Source organism: Glycine soja, chromosome 3 (genome assembly GCF_004193775.1).
Source record: "Glycine soja cultivar W05 chromosome 3, ASM419377v2, whole genome shotgun sequence".
Classification (NCBI taxonomy): Eukaryota; Viridiplantae; Streptophyta; class Magnoliopsida; order Fabales; family Fabaceae; genus Glycine; species Glycine soja.
Window position 1 is genome coordinate 3061286 of NC_041004.1, and position 17216 is coordinate 3078501.

The following is a 17216-nucleotide window of genomic DNA, read 5'->3' on the forward strand; positions in this document are numbered from 1 at the left end:
GTTGTCTTTATTAATTCTTTTTTTTAAGCTCCTGTAAAATAAATTATTTTTGCTCCCTCTATCTTGAAAACATTAGGCCGTGTGTTTAGTGTCTCTTCTTTTTTCTATTTTAGTTGATTTTTTAATAACTATAAAAAATTCTCATTATTATAACTTTATTTCATATTTTAAAGAAAATAACAAAATATATTATCACTGTTTCTTAAAATTCTTAATTAAAAGCATGAAATATGTCAAAAAAATATTTTCTAATTATTAATAAATATATTAATCAATTGAAAATAGAATCAGATAAGAAATTTGTAAACCTCAAGCTATCTTTGTATCTTTTATATATTCAAGACTATGAGGAGATGTACTTGCAATTTTTTAGAATTGGAAGTATCATAATGAGTAGGACGGCAATAGAAGCTTAGAGAAGGAGAATGGAGAACACCTAAAATTTTCTTAGATATACACACCTTCTAATTTTTTTTCGTTCTTTTTTCTGTAAGAATATAATTTAGACGACTATTAATTGCAAGCATAATTTAATATTTTTAATTTCTAGGGTTAGAAAAAGAACGTGGTGGACATGGATTCAAGCATCTCTCCAGCAAGTAAGCATATGATAAAACATTTTTAATATTAAATTGTGTGCAGGTAAGCATATGATAAAACATTTTTAATATTAAATTGTGTTAAAAAAATATGTTATATAAACTAATTGTGCGTAATTGTTGTATTCTAAAATCAAGAATTGATCTCAAGAATCTTCTTTATAATTAAAACACGTTGTTCAATTTCATGATTAACTTTTTTTTATCAGAATTCTAAGATAAACTATTAATCCTTCTTTCAAAATCCTTCTATTAATTAATTGGTAAATTCTTAGAAAAAGATTCGCTCTAGCTAATAGCAATAGCAAATCATTTGGGTTTGTTTGTGTTATGCATGCAGTGTGAGAAATTTAAGGAATCTGGGGTACCTGGGTTTCATCATGGTTGCACGAAGGAACACAAAGTTCATAATGAATTTACAGTTTGTTTGGTGACCCTACTCACAACACGTGTGAAAGGTACGTGTGCATAGTCTCCCATGAGGGTATAAGTCGTTGGACAAGCACATAGATCAACAATAAGGAAAAGAGTACCTTTCCCCATATTGATCGATCTATTTAATTTATTCATAAGAGTCTTAAATTTGAATGTAAATAAATTATTTCGGTTGCTCATAAATATATCTTCATATAAGTTTTTGCTCTTGTCTTTAGTTGAATGACTTGAATATCTAAGTTATATTATTAATGAGTTATCAAATTCCCAATTGGGTTTATGATCGAGGGATAATAAAAATATTGAATCATGCTTGATTTCATACATCTACAATTTTGTTTTTCAAATTTACATGTAGTTTCACGTAAGCTTAACTGTTGAAATAGTGTAATTAATTAGTGGGTTAAGGAAACATCCAAGAAACAAAGTCATACCCATGGGTTTATCCTTAAGTCGTAATTGAGTTTTTTTTTGTTTTTTTTTTATACCAAATTTCATTATTTATAAAGGGAAGGGAATTTTTCAAATTTTTTTCCTATAAAATATCAATTGAGCAGTAACGATTATATATGTAAATTCGAATTCAAGTATGAATTAGATATGAGAATGATTCTCTCAATTTCAACAAAGTGAAGCTTCAACAAATTGTTTTGAAAAACAAAGCTTATTATTTTTTTGGTAGTAGAAAGATATATCTGTACATGCATCAAACTGTAAGCCAAAGTATATATGAGCACAGCCAAAGTAATTAATTTATTTTGAAATGATCATAAGGGATCATGCTCGGATATGGTGTTCTTCTTCTAATTGTTGATCAATGAGCTGGATTCAACGACTTAGAGATATCCATCTATTTGGTATGTATTTAATTACAACATAATCTTTTTTTTTTCTATCAAAGTTTATAATTTATCAATTACTTTGTTGCATAACCATACATACATACATCATACAGCAAAAATTGTAACTACGCCAAACAAATTACCTATATGTATATCAAGAGGGAAGAAAGGTTGAAAGAAAGAGAAAAGAAAATGAAGAAGCTAAAGAAAGAAAATTATTATGTGATTGATGTGATTCTTGAAGAATTTAAAGGTTCTCACTGATCCAACTGTGACCATGTAGGATTTCAAGGCGGATTTTGGAGAACAAACGAGCTTCATGGTGTGTTACTTTACGTGTGCGTGTGAGTCTTCATTCTCTCTTGTGTACGTGTTTAGTTATCTTCACTTTCAGTTTTTGGGTAGTCTTGAATTTGGATATCGTGTAACAGAGTACTACGGGGTAGAGTTTGGTATATATTTGAGTTGATAAATGGTGTGGTGATGAATGATGACAGATTAATTAACACTAGTACTAGCTAGTACTGAATGTATGTAAGAGTATTAGCATCTAATGAAATTAGCTGGAGATGATTAACACTAGATATGCATATTGTGCAGACATAGCAATATATTGAAATTAAATAAGTTTTATAGTAGGCAGCTTCGTTTCTTACTCTTTTTTTAATTTCATATTTATTTATTTATTTATGAATATTTGTATAATTACATTTTTTTTCTCAATTTATATTTTATGCAAATTTAAAATTGTTCAGAATTATTTATTACTTGTAAAATAGTCATATTTAAAAGCTGTCATAACTAGTAATATATTCATGTCTTTTTCAGCACTGGTTTGCTAATGTGATTCTATTTTACTATAAAGGAATGAAAGTGTGGTTGGAATTTTTAGGAACATTCCTGCTTATGTTCTTTGTTGTAGTTCTTTAAGAGTTAATAGTCTTATTAGAAATCATGCCCAAAGAATATTCACTTTTTCTCTTATAACCCTCGGAAGAATTCCTAATTTTCATCAATTTGTACATTTATTAAATTTCCAACAAAATTTGTGCTAGACAACAATACTTGACATGATACTGATCTATTGAGAATGAGAATCTGGGAACTCATAGTATTATTCTCATTGTATGACATGGGACACTTGGAAGAAGAAGAGTTGGGTTGCTGTTTTTTTTTTTTTTTTTGAGGAGGGTTCTCTGTTATAAGACATAACACATGCAACTAATACACTACTATTTGGCTTCTCAGATGCTGCAGTTGGCAGAGTTTCATGCTACATCTCAGGTTCCTGCCAAACCTAGGAAACCTTCTCTAAAAGAAAGAAAGCAGAAGTTGCATACCTTCTTGCAAGGTGACTTTTACTCATTCTGTTTGCATACAACTTTTCATTCTGATGAGTTTGCCATATGAAATTCTCAAGAGTGATAATTTTACTGTAAACTATTTCTCTGACATAGAAGTATGAACTTGTGAATGCTAAGTGGACTACAGAAAGCTGTATTGTATGTAGATGGATTGAAGACTGGGTCTACAACCAAATTATCATTTGCAACTGGTAATGTAATAGTTTCAGTTCATTTTTTATTTATTTATTTGGCCAATATTCAACCCATAAAGAGATAGTGATTTGAACAAGATGCTGCATGTATCTACAGATCTTTTAGCCAATAATGATTTAAATCCGATTTAATAATTTTGTCTGTATTTTGAAATATCATATAGAGCAAAAGTACCTCTAGTGCATTTGACAGGAATATGCTCCTCAATAAATGATTTCAATTTGAATAAGGGCAATGAGGCCTTTGCCATATATAGGCCCCCAAGGATTTTTTTTTTACATTTTTAATATTTATTTTGTCAATTTAAATTATTAAGTAGTAACTTTTATTAAAATATGATCTATTATTTGTAGTTATTTTTTTATTAATAAAATTACGTAATTTTAAGTTATGAATGTAATGATTATTGTAAATCATTAAAGTAAAATTTTAATTTTATTTCAAAAAGTTTAAAAAAAAATATTTTGTATCTATTTTAGATTTAACCTCTCTTTTACTTAAAAAAATATATTAAAATTAATATAAAATTTAAATTTAATGAGTGAGTCTATGGTTAATATCTAAAAAAAGATATTTTGGTGAAAAATATTAATTATAAGATCTCATATATTTGGTTAAAATTTCATTTGATGTTGATATTTTTTATACAGATTAATTTAAATTTTTAATTGAGAGTCATATTTTGAAATTTGAATAATATTTAAAATATAAAACTATAATTTATTTTTAAAAAAAATTAAGAAAGTGTATTAAGTTAAAATTTAAAGTAAATTTAGTCTTAGGTCTTATAATTTCTAGACAGGATCGTGAGTGCAGCTTGCCATTCTGCCTAATCATTGTTACAACTTTATCATTGATGCATATGAAGCAAGATTTTTGTGGTTACTCACTTACTCTATGTAGTATTGCAATTAAATCACAAATAAATCATATATGTTACAGATGTCAAATAGCAGTTCATCAAGAATGTTATGGAGCAAGAAATCCCTGTAAAAGGTATGTCTTTGACAAAATTTCAAGTTAAAAGCTAATCCATTGAAAACTATTTTATTTCCCAGTATGAATTAATGCCTCTCTGTATTGAGCTTGTTGTGTTGAGGGGAAGAAATTGGAACATTGACTTTTCGATGAGGAAGAAAGACTTGATTAAGAGAGTATGTGAGGGAGCTTCTTCAGTAACGTGATGCGGTGCATGGTGGGTGAGGATCGATGTTTATGAAGTGATGTTATAGTAAGGATTCACAAATGAATGAGTTTGCACTTAAGAAAGTAATATTATTATATACTATAGTGTTTTTTTTTGTATTAAATATTTAGTATGAAAGTTTCATTTTTTGTAGTAAGTTTATTTCGCATAAATATGATTGTGTTGTTAAAAGATACTTGTAATTTATAAAATAAATAATTTTACCATGAATTTTCATACTAAGCACCCTCTTGATTAGATTTTTAACATCCCAATAGATTATAAGAAAGGGAGTGTCAATTGACCTCACCATTTGGTCTATTAAAAATTTCCAACAGAAGACTGAGAGAAGGAAACAATAAAGAAAGAAAGAAAGAAAAAACAAAAAAAAGGGAAAGCTCAGAAGCATAATCGATTATTCATCCACCTGTGAGGAGATGATAGTAATTGACCCTTCAATTACAAAGATTTTTCATCATAGCTCCCAATGAATGCACCAGCCGGGAATCGAACCCGGGTCTGTACCGTGGCAGGGTACTATTCTACCACTAGACCACTGGTGCTTATTGAAAATAGTATAACATAAAAGTAATAAATTAATAATTTTCATCAATCTCGTATTTCTTCAACAAGGATATCACATGAGATAATAATTACACGGTGAGTTCAAATTAAATAAAAGAAAAAGGCTCAACTGTTCAGATTTAAAACAATATTTTTATGTGCACGATTGGTAGATTGTGTGAGATTTTTATTCTTATAAATTAGTATCAATTACTATAATAATAGATAAAAATATTTATAAATTGATGTAAATTTCAAAAGAATAGGATTTAATATTTTTGTTTCAATATAGAAAAATTAAACATGTTTTATTAAAAAAGTTACAAGTGATTATTTCGTCGAATCACTTGTCAGATAACTTTTTGTCCACAGGAAGAAAAACAAAAAGAGTAAAAAAATGCTATGAAAAAAGTTTAGAGACAGGAAAATAATGAATTAGTTTTTTTAATTTACATTAGTTATTTTAAACTATTATTATTATTTGATTATTATAGTAATTAATAAAAATAACAAATATAATAGAGCTGGTCAACTATGCAAATAAAAGTATTATTTTAATAGTCTTGTGTACCTTTTTTTTCTTTTAAAATTAATCAATTAAGGTTAATTCAATGGTTGACATTCTTGGCTGGAGAGAGCTGGAGGGGAATAATGCTGGAGAGGATCCAAATATCCACAATTTTTAAGTTCAAATTGGATAAGAGATTGATTTCTATTATTGAATCTTTATAGTATCGAGATTCGATGCAAGGAATCAATTACATGGGATAAACAAAAAACCAAGTGGAAGACTAGGAAAATTAATTGATTGGTTACCTTCTTCAGTTGTTGAGTTTGAGCTATCAGAGACCAAATGCCCTTCCTAATTATGAAAGGAGGTGAAAAACTGAAAATGCAGGCTCTTCAAGGAATGATGAATTGTGTCCCAAAGGAACCCTAGAAGAGTTGAAGTTGCTACATCACCTCTGAAACTAGGCACAAGTTTTCTCTGAAGAAAAACAATTTGTGTATACATTGCTTTCTTAAAACACCCAAATATCTAATGGTAAGAGTGTGCAACACGATGACCATATGAATATCAAACAAGAAAATCCACTTTATGTGTTGGGGTTCAAAGACTACAAAGAAGACTCTGCAGTATGCAGAAAAAACAATTAACATTTTTTTAATTATGTCATTAGTGTAAAATGTTTATTAATTTTGTTGATCATTTGCTGAAGTACTTGATTGTTTATTTTTCTTTCATAAATCATATTTTTTTTCATTCACATGATTTAAATATAATAAAACAATGCCAGTTATTATTTACACTTCCTATTTCTGCTAATTACACCCCATCTCTCCTTTTTATACTTTAATTACTTATTATTTCCTTTTTTTTCTTAAAAGATTACATTTGTTGGAATCTCTTTTTTTCTCTTCCGGAAATATGTCTTTCTCCAATAACATATACCTATTTCAGAGATTTATTCTAGACTATAATATATAATTCTAAAAACAATTTTTTTTCAGAATAGGTATATGTTATTTCAAAAGGATGTTTTTGGTAGTAATAAAACATAGCTTAACCAAATCACTTAAGAGTCATTGTCACTTGCAATTGTTGACATTGTAAACCTAAATTAGAAAATAAATGCTTATTTGAATGCACTTAAAGGAGAAAAACAACTGTCAAAAGCTTTACTTTGCATAATTAAGTTATATAAAGATGAAATTAAGGATGAATATACCTTGAAATATAAAGTCACTGAAAAAAAAACAGACACTGTTATCACTTTTTATATTTTTTTACTAGATTTACTCTTTTAATCCCTTATCTTACATGCACCTTCATGTTTGTTAATTTGATTTTATCCCATCATTATCTTATTTTTATCCTATATTTATTGTTCTTTAAAATTCAATTTTAAACCTCATCTTCACCAATATTCAGTATATAATATTGTATATATTATATGTAACATTGTGTACTTTCCTTTCACATGACAAATACATTTTTTTTTAACAAGATTAATACTTCTAATAGAACACCACAAAACTTAGTCTTATACACATACATCATCTTTACACTGTTAGTGTAAACAGGGTAATAGTGCATGTATTATTTATTCATAACAACAACACTATAAATTGAAAAGTTGAGTGCATTGAAGTAAACTAAATGTCACACACACGAGGCAGAATTAATAGTTATCATTTTGACATCTTTGCAGCGAGTTCTCTCACAAACTTAGCAGCTACCATGGCAGTCATACGATCAGGAGTGTCACGTTGTGGGTTGTATTCAACCACGTCTCCACCAACAATGTCACCTTTGAGATTTTGCAGCATGTTCATAACATCCCTGAAAGAAAGACCTCCTGATTCATAGTGGGACACTCCTACAGCATACCCTGGATCAAGACAATCCACATCGATTGAAATGTATACTCCTTTAGCACCTTCTCCTAGATTCTGCAAAAGGAAACTAAAAAAAATCAAAATGTTTGAAAACCAAAGAGGTATTATATATATATTGCATGTGTGTGTGCAATTAAGAAGGTATTTAGGACTTTTTATCTTATACTCAATTAATTTTCCTCTCAGAAAATCAGTCTATCTTAGGATAAAGTAGTATTTAATTTGCTACGTACAAACGTACCTCAAAAGTGTATAGAAGTCTTGGAATAGGATAGGGAGCAAAAAATGATAAAATGCCAATTCTTCAACAATTATAAGTATTGTTACAAAGAAAACTCCCGTCTACATTTTTTAAATCTAAGAGTTTAATTATTAAAAAAAAATTAACAATCTTATCATCCTAAATGACAATTTATAATTAAAGACATGCAGTATAAACACATACTAATTAATGGGATTCATAAAGTTTTTGAATCAAAGGGACTAACTCACTTAATTAGTTGGATAATGTGTGTGTTGTTTTTAATTTTTACTGATGAAAAAAAAAATATATTGTGTTTGAAGTTGAGATTAATAATCAACTTAGTCTTTAACATCACAAAAGAACTTAGGTAGTAAACATCTATTATCTATATGATATCAATATGTAATGTTTCTTAAAAATCCATGAGAGAGAGACCAACCAGGTTTTCCAAAAATGGACGATCTTTCGAAAAATGTCGCATTTCAAACTGCTCTACCCCGAACTTTTTGGCTTGTTCACGCCCTTCTTTGTTTATTGATCTTATACCGACCTGAAATAATTTAATGAATAAAAAGAATAAATAATTTGCGATATATCATGAAAATCACGGGTGATGTATTGAAATATATATTTATCAACATCACAAACTAATTAACAACATTACTAATTTGACAAAGACAGAAATCAACGAAAATATAGATAATTAAAAGGCAAATTGACCAAACTAGGTTTCTTTTAGAAACTTATTCCCAAAAAGAGGTTGTTTTGAAACTTTTTCCTGGGGGTCTGTTTCTGGAGGGGACTCACCAATGGAGATGGCGAGTTGCGGTCCACGTGGCGGGTCCCGCCATTCGTACTGGCGAAATGTTTTTTTACGGAAATTTTTTTTTAACTTCAAACGGGTATAACTTTTGTTAGAAATGTCCATTTGAGACCCATAATATGTCAAGGGATTCTTCATTTAATTTCGAGCATTTTGACATATTATGGGCCTCAAACGGACATTTCTATCAAAAGTTATACCTGTTTGAAGTTAAAAAAAAAATTTCCGTAAAAAAATATTTCGCCAGTACGAATGACAGGACCCATGAGGTGCCGCCACGTGTCCAACTCGCCATCTCCATTGACGAGTCCCCTCCAGAAAAAAGTTTCAAAACAACCTCTTTTAGAAATAAGTTTCTAAAAGGGACCTAGTTTGATCAATTTGTCTAATTAAAAATTCGTGTCACTTTTTTTTCATGTCATTTTTTTGATAAATTCAGCTTTTTGAAACTATGGAATCATTTTTCTCTTTGTTTGTGTGTGCACGCGTGCACGTGTGTGATATTGATTATTATAAAAAATTGAAAGAATAAAAAAAATTGCCTGCAAGAGTCGACGAGCATAACCACCCTCCATGATTCGAGCAAAAGAAGAAGCGTGCGAATAATAATTTCCTTCAAATTCATCATAGAGATCAGGATGTGCATCAAAATGAAGAACATCAACTGGTCCCCCAAGCTTCTCAGATATGGCTCTGACAACTGGATATGAGATTGAGTGATCACCACCCAAAATTAAGGGACGTAATGGATCCTGGAAAATATATATATCATGAGAATCAAGTTATATAGTTTTAAAAAACAAAATAGAAAATTATGATAATTCATGTAACAAGAAATGCTAGAATACACTCTTTTCAATATACATTTTCTTATTAGTTAGATTTTTTTTAAATCATAAAATTTTATGGGTCTAATGGCTTATTTATGAATCTTTGTCATGATTTTCTATTTTGAATGAATTTTAACCAATAAAATATTATGTGTTTGATAGTATGTTTCTAGCAATCTTATTAATGTAATAGTATATTTGATACTAAAAATGATTAGAAAGAATGTTTTTCAATCTAAGTGTCAAGGTTTAAGAGAAATAATAGTTGTGTAAAAATGTAACAAGGATTAAAATTATTAATTTTTGTTAGTGAAATATATGAACTCATTGTCTCTCTTACCTTTCACCTTTTTTTTTTCTTAATCACTAAGTCAATCTTACATCTTGTCAGAGTGTTTAATGTGTTATAATAAATGTTTGACAATGTGTTTCTAACAATCTTATTAATGTAATGGTATATTTGATGCTAAAAATTGTTACAAATATTTTCCAATCTAAGTGTGAAGGTTTATGAGAAATAATAATTGTGTAAAAATGAAACAAAGGATGAAATTATTAATTTTTGTTAGTAGTGAATACTCATAGTCTCTCTCATCTTTTCTTCTCCCTTAATTACTAACTCAATCTTATATCTTGTGAGTGTTTAAGCATAATCTCCCAAATTAACAATTTACCTCTTCCATCACTAGTTTGACAGAATCACTAACAACTTTCATGAGTCTCTCATCTCCTATCCCACAATCTCGCATTTCTTGAATAGGGATATCACCAACATCAACCATTATTCGCAAGTCCTTTAAATCCTTTCCTACAAAGTCAAAATCATGCTACCTACTATAAGCTCATTGATTAAATATCATACAATTTCAAAGTTCAAATTAGATAATAAGAGGTCAATTTCTATTCTTAAATCTTTATATATAACAACAGGATTTGATGCAAAGAATCAATTACCATTATAGCAAACTTTACAAATTTAGACTAGGGTAAGAAAAACCATTTGCAAGATTGTACCTTCTTCAGTTGTGGAGTTTGCGCTACCACACCAAATACCTTCCCTAATGAAAGGAGGTGCAAATGCAGGCCCTTCAAGAAACGATGAATTATGACCCAAAGGAACTCCAAGAAGAGTTGAAGTTGCCACAGCACCTCCCAAACTATGCACGAGTTCTTTCTGAAGAAACCAATTTATGGATTTACATTATTGCTTTCTTACAAAGCTTATACATAATCAAAACCAACAAAATATATTATTAATTTTCCATTTATTATATTAAAAATATAAAAAGTATTTATTATTTATTTTTAAAATAATGTTAAATATATATTCAATAGAATATATTTATTACTTTTATATGTGTCTTATACACACTTTAAAAAGCCCATAAATTTGTAATCAATATAGGAAACAATGGACATTACACGAAAAGAACAAGAGCGTTGTGATTGGTGCGACTAATTCAACTGGAAAGTGGAAACTAGTCCATTGGCAGGTTTGATCTAATAAGAGTAACAATAAATGGAAATGCTTATCTCACTTGTTGAAAAAAAGTGACAGGTTTGAGGTTTGTGTAGATGCAATTGAATCCACCAATAAGCAACGAATTCAATTAAAAAAGTGATATCGATTACTATGTTTTTATATATATATATATATAATAACATTGATAAAAGGAGATAATAATAAGACACATATTTTTTTATTTATTTTTCTCTTACTTATTATTTGTAATACTCAATAATCTCACCACCAACACCACTATTAGACCTTTACAAACTATTATAGTTATTTTTTAAAATTTACATGAAAAAATTGTAAAAAAAAATCACAAAACAAAATAGTTACAAAAAAAATACGAAATGCTATTATACAAAAAATTGATTTAAATTGAAAACAACACATCAATAAATAATAACAAAGATATTGTAAAGTATTTTAACTTCACGTCTTAATTAAAAAGTAGAAAAATATCAACAGACCACTAGTGTCGGTCTTTCGTTTTAGTATTTTTTTTTTAAAAAAATATTCATAAAAATCAAAATATGTATCAAGAGAGTTATAATCACTTGCACATCTTCCTCAATTTGAACTAGATTCTCTTAATTTACATAAAAAAGGTTAAATGAGATATGCAAAGCCTTTGTGCTTAAAATTTTCCAAAAAACCAATTTAATTATCTTCAGTTAATTACTTATATTATATAAGCACCTTTTCTTATTAAGCTACCACATCTTCTTAAAGAATATTACTTTCTTTCAACCAATAAATCCATCAATATTTTTCTTCTACTTTTTAAATAATATTTCACACTATAATGTCACATCACATTTCTAATTTAAAACAATTCAATTAAATTTTTATTTCAATTAAGAAATTTATAAAAGTTTCTCAAATGGACTCCACTATATTTACTTTTACTTTTTAAAGTCATCTTTGTGTATTTTTTTAATAATTTATTTTTCAAATGGATTCAGTGTACAGTAAGAGAATCAATACTGCAATTAACTAGAAACCTTGTTTTGGAATGAGACCCATTGAGTTACTCTCAAATTGGAGTTACTCTTATGAGAAATGACAAGTTTGTACATGTTTGTTTTATTGTTAAAAACAGTCTTTAGGGACAAAACGGGATTTACAAAAATATTCAAATCCTTCATTTTATAAAATTAAATTTCTAAATTATTATATTTATCTTAAAATTCTTGCAATCTAAATTCAAAATAGTCTTCCTTGTTTAAGAAACAGTTTCTAACATTGAAGGAGGAGAAAGTTGTAATTTCCTGAACCCTCGCCTCCCTCGCCTAGTATCTTACCCGTTAAATTTATTGCCAAGACAGAATTGATATATGTGACATCAAGAAACAAGAAAGATAAATAATTCACTTTAAAAAGATAAATAATTGAAAAATTACTTAATTTATATAATGGAAAAAAGCAGGCTAGGTTAATGTAATCTTTATATTGGTTATTTTTAATTAATTATTGACTTTTATGATAATTAATATTGAAAAAATATATATAGAAATTCAGTAAAGCAAAGATAAAAGCAGATATATGGCATGCCTTAAGCCTTGTATTTTCTCGAACAAGTGTGAGTGCAGCATCTATCACACGATTTTGGGCCTTCTCTAGTGAATCAGGAGATATTTTTTCTGCACATAGTTTCTGCATGCAATGGATACCTCTGCGTCCTACTTTTGATATATCTGTATTACAAGAACAAAAAGATCAATGTTAATTCATAGGGGACAAAGAAATCCTGCATGTCGATTTAATTATTTGTATTATAGATCCATGAATTATATATGATGTGATTTGAGATATGCAAATCGATTTAGATTATTTGATCATGAAAAATGTATGTAAGACACTCTAATAACTATTTTGTTGTTGACATTAGGCATATACTTTTTTTACAGCAACATTAGGTAATATAAATACTCAAATGTCACTAAAATGGATAAATTGTTTTACACTTTTATTATCAAATGATTAGGAATGTTTTTCTTTTCAATTAAATTTTAAGAAATGAAGTAAAGTGCACATCTTTTTAATTTCAACAATATGTTTTTAGTTTAATTTTTATACATTATAAGTGTAAAAAACTTTAATTATATGATCAACTAATAAAAAATCATGATTGATATAAGTTTAAAAATGATGATCATAAAATTAATAAATTTATAGTATACAATAATTTTTAATTAGACAATAATATAAAAGCTTTTTATATCATAAACTATTTTGCATATATTTCTCAAAAAATTAGCTATAATTTTTAATAGCTATCATTTATTGTTTATATATGTTTGTATAAAAGCTTCAAGAATAAGAAATTAACAAAACATAATTAAAACAAGAAAATAAGATTTGCTCTAATAACCTAAAGTAGTGGCGGATCTGGAACATGGAGCCAATGGGACAATTTACTTTCAAAAATACACTTTACGTTGTAACTACAAAATTGTAGTTATGAATTGTAATTTAAAATTATGATTATCATGCATATGAAAATAAAATATGAAATGAAATAAATGTGTAATTGAATAGTGTAAAAATACTTATTGAGCATAAAAGAGACAAAAAAAATGCTCAATAAAAAAAAATAAAATTTGATGACTAAAAATTGTGGATAACAGGTTCAAATTATAAAAATAGAGGAGGCAAGAAATGATAGCACTAGATATATAGTTACATTTTTCTTAAAGTTAGCAGCTGTATTTACACCCTGACTAAAAAATTAGGAACAACGTATTCAAATTATAGAAATAGAGGGGACAGAAAGATAATAACATCACATATATATATATATATATATATATATATATATATATATATATATATATATATTTGTATTTTTTGAAAGTCAAGGGTGTATATTTACACTCCATACAACATAAGTTTGCCTATGCCTTATGATATAAAGTATTTTAATCCTATCCAATCACAAATCATGTTAAAAGTTATATTAAAGAAGATCAGCAATATAATGGTTGTGTTTCTTTTCTTTTCTTTTCTTTTTTTATGCAATAACAGTAATAAAGCTTAAGATCTCATTTTGTTGTCGATAAGGTCTAATTTAATTAGTTGAGTAAAATGCATAAATTATTATAAATCTTCTCAAACTGTTTTTCATTCTCATGGATTAAAAAAAATCTCATTTTATTTGCATTTCTTAGCTAAAAATCTCATTTTGTTTGCATTTCTTAGCTAAGCTAGCTAGGCATGTAACAATGAAAAGGCTACAACAACTTTTAATAATTTCTTAGCTAGGAAGCAAAAGAGAAGCAAAGAAGAGTACTAAACATAACAAAACCAAAAAATTATGAAACACCAAGAATACATGATTCTTCAAAATTTCAAACTGTAAAACTAAAACCCTTGATCAATGACAAATTCCTCTTTAGTTTCATCAACATTATATCCAACCAGAACAACCAATTCAGGTTTTAAAATTTGAATGCTTACCCTTGTTTCTTGCAAAAGAACGAAGGAAACTCATTGTAGAGCAAGTTTTGGGAAGTAAAGATATGGCTAAGTATATTGGGGTCACTTCTGAGTCTGGCTGCTTTCATTGCCAAGCATTGCGCTATATATACACATTTTTATGCCTTTTTTAAAAAATACACATTTTTATATATTTTTTATATTTTCTCAAACTATTAATTATTTTCAGCTTTTATATGCTAAGATTTCTTTTTCACTCCCTCTCAAATCTTATATAACTTTGACTTTTAATTTTTATATCAAAATAACATTATTTTGCGTCTTAATTAAACTTTAACTACTTATACTCTTAGTATTTTCAATTTTTCAAATTTAATTATTTTCTCCTAAATCTATTACTACTTTTAATTATTTATTTGTGTTATATATATAATTCTTTCGTTGATGCAACTTGCCTGTAATACGTGTTGTCTATATTTTGTAATACAAACATATCACGCATCCGTATGTGATATATTTTAATAATTTATATCCCCAATTTTTTTAAACAATTTCGGTTATTATTTGATTCAATGGACCACTTTTATTATAACAGTTTTAATTATAAAGTCGTTCAATTATTCTTCTCGGACCACTTACACAATTACATGTTTATTTCAATTTATATCTTGGACCACTTACACACTTACATGTTTATTTCAATTTATATCCCAAATAACTTTTTTTAAAATGTTAACTAATATCAAAATAATGGATGATGAAGATGAACTGTTTTCTATTTACTAATAAGAATTGTAAACTATTCATTGACCCCTCTGAATATTGATTTAAAGTTATACTTTTCATGAGCTTTTACTAATAAAATTAGTTGCATAAATGGTGAGAGGTTAGTGTAGTCATGGAGATATTTTATATAAACTATGTTTGTATAAATTATAAATATTCATAGGGGAATAAAATGAAAAAATAAAATGAATTGAATTTTTCTTAAAAGTTGTGAGGGTTTAAAAAACTTCTTTATGAAGATAATAAAATAAAGTGAGCTTATATCATCATTAGTGTTATAAACTCTCTTTTTTATTTTATTTCTTTCTCTTTCTATTGGAACTACGTGATTTTTGGAGTGTGCAAAGCATACAGCACCTTCTAGTAATTTAAAATTAACTTACGCACTTAATTTTTGTAAAACATTTTTTATTCAACTTATAAAAAATTAAGATGCATAAGTTTATTTTAACGTGAAGAAATTTAAATGTATTTTACTTTTTCTTTTCTATAAGTATTTGTGGATGAAATTATTAAAAAAGTCTTTATACATATTTAAGTAAACTATGCATGCATGGTCTTAAGGACGGAAAATAAATTAAGTCGAATTAATCTGAATCAAAGTCAAATTGATTTGATACAAAATGATTTAGTTTAAAGTTTGACTCAATTTTAATATGAATCCTTTTTTCCAATTTAATTAAAACTTAGAAACAATTCGGTTCAATTCATAAGTTAAATTTGATTTAAAATTATAATTATGATATATTTTTATATATTTATTTATTTAATAAAATAAAAAGAAACATTAATTATATGAATTAAATAATGTAATATATAATTCAACTTATTTGGTTAATAAACTAAATTTAACCAAATCTAAATCTAATTTCAAATTATTTCAATTGATTGTCGAATAGATTTCGTCTTTTCAAGTGACTTCTACAACCATTTTTTTAAAAAGCATCTCTACAGCCGTTTAGTGCTTGTTGAAATGATATCATTTCAAGAAAATAATTTATTAATAACAAAATTTAATGATGAAAGTTTCATTAGCAAAATTTTAGTCACGAATTTTTAAAAGTTACATATAAATTGATTTGTAACTTAAGTTAATGATTTTTGCATGTAATCTTTTAATTCGAAAGAATAAAAAGAAAAAAAAATACAAAACATAATTAAAAAAACAATTCAAAATATAAATATTCCTTCTAAACTCAAATATAATTACAAATACCTAATTTCACATTGTTTAAGAATGTTAAATTTAGTTTTCTTGATTTAAAACATAATAATTATCTAACTGAGGAAGTGATTGATAATTACTACGTGTCTTTGTTTTATGTTTTCTCGATGTCATTCCTAGTAGCAATGAAAATGCTATAACTTTATTTAATTTAAAAATAATAATTTATTCAATTATAAATTATTATGTATAATAAATTTATTAATTTTTATAATAATTATATTAAATCATATGATTGTTGATTTCTAATTAATTGCAAGGTAAAACTTTTAACACAAAGAAAAACATAGAAATTAAACTCAATAAAGGACGTGATGGATAATGAATGTAATAAGAAATAAAATAAAATAGGAAAAAGGAAAAATATTGTTTGCAAATTAAAATCAAATTAATTTTGAGATTTTTTTTTCATTTTTAAAATATTGGATAACTTTATAAATAATTATATATAATATATTTCTGTCTTTATTTTTTGGTAGAAATGTATTTCGGTCATTTTAAAATACATTACTTTCATATATCCAATTTTTATAAATATAATAATAATACACCTTTATCACTTTTTTTTTTTTGGGGTATTACACATTTATCACATGTTCCCTTAAATCATTGACAGCCACACCCATTTATATATCAATAATGAATGCACGATTTAAAAAAAAAAATGGACCATTCATGATGTGATATGACATTTTTAATTGGTCCATACAGATCCTGCATGGAGTATGGACCCATTATAGAGATTTTATTTATTTTGCAAAAAAAAATAATTAAT

The 17216-nt window shown here is 26.9% G+C and overlaps 1 protein-coding gene and 1 non-coding gene across 2 annotated transcripts; both read right to left on the minus strand.

The window, feature by feature from the left end:
* Window positions 1-5113: 5113 nt before the first annotated feature.
* TRNAG-GCC lies at window positions 5114-5184 on the minus strand. The gene has a single exon. It is a non-coding gene; the product is annotated as a tRNA-Gly (tRNA).
* Window positions 5185-7202: 2018 nt separating this feature from the next.
* LOC114405896 (arginase) lies at window positions 7203-14541 on the minus strand. The gene is made up of 7 exons (XM_028368416.1): window positions 14452-14541; window positions 12547-12689; window positions 10497-10656; window positions 10157-10290; window positions 9195-9404; window positions 8269-8379; window positions 7203-7639 (listed from the first exon to the last, which is right to left on the minus strand). Exons 1-7 carry the CDS (start codon window positions 14483-14485, stop codon window positions 7379-7381), a joined length of 1053 nt encoding a protein of 350 aa, XP_028224217.1. The 5' UTR covers window positions 14486-14541; the 3' UTR covers window positions 7203-7378.
* Window positions 14542-17216: the final 2675 nt, after the last annotated feature.

What these genes read in the sequence shown, in the direction of transcription:
- LOC114405896 (XM_028368416.1), bottom strand. Translation starts at nt 14,485, where the DNA reads ATGAGTTTCCTTCGTTCTTTTGCAAGAAACAAGG. An exon ending in TTCTTTTGCAAGAAACAAGG is followed by an intron (nt 12,690 to 14,451) that starts GTAAGCATTCAA and finishes CTTGTAATACAG; the next exon opens with ATATATCAAAAGTAGGACGC. An exon ending in AAACTCCACAACTGAAGAAG is followed by an intron (nt 10,291 to 10,496) that starts GTACAATCTTGC and finishes TTGACTTTGTAG; the next exon opens with GAAAGGATTTAAAGGACTTG.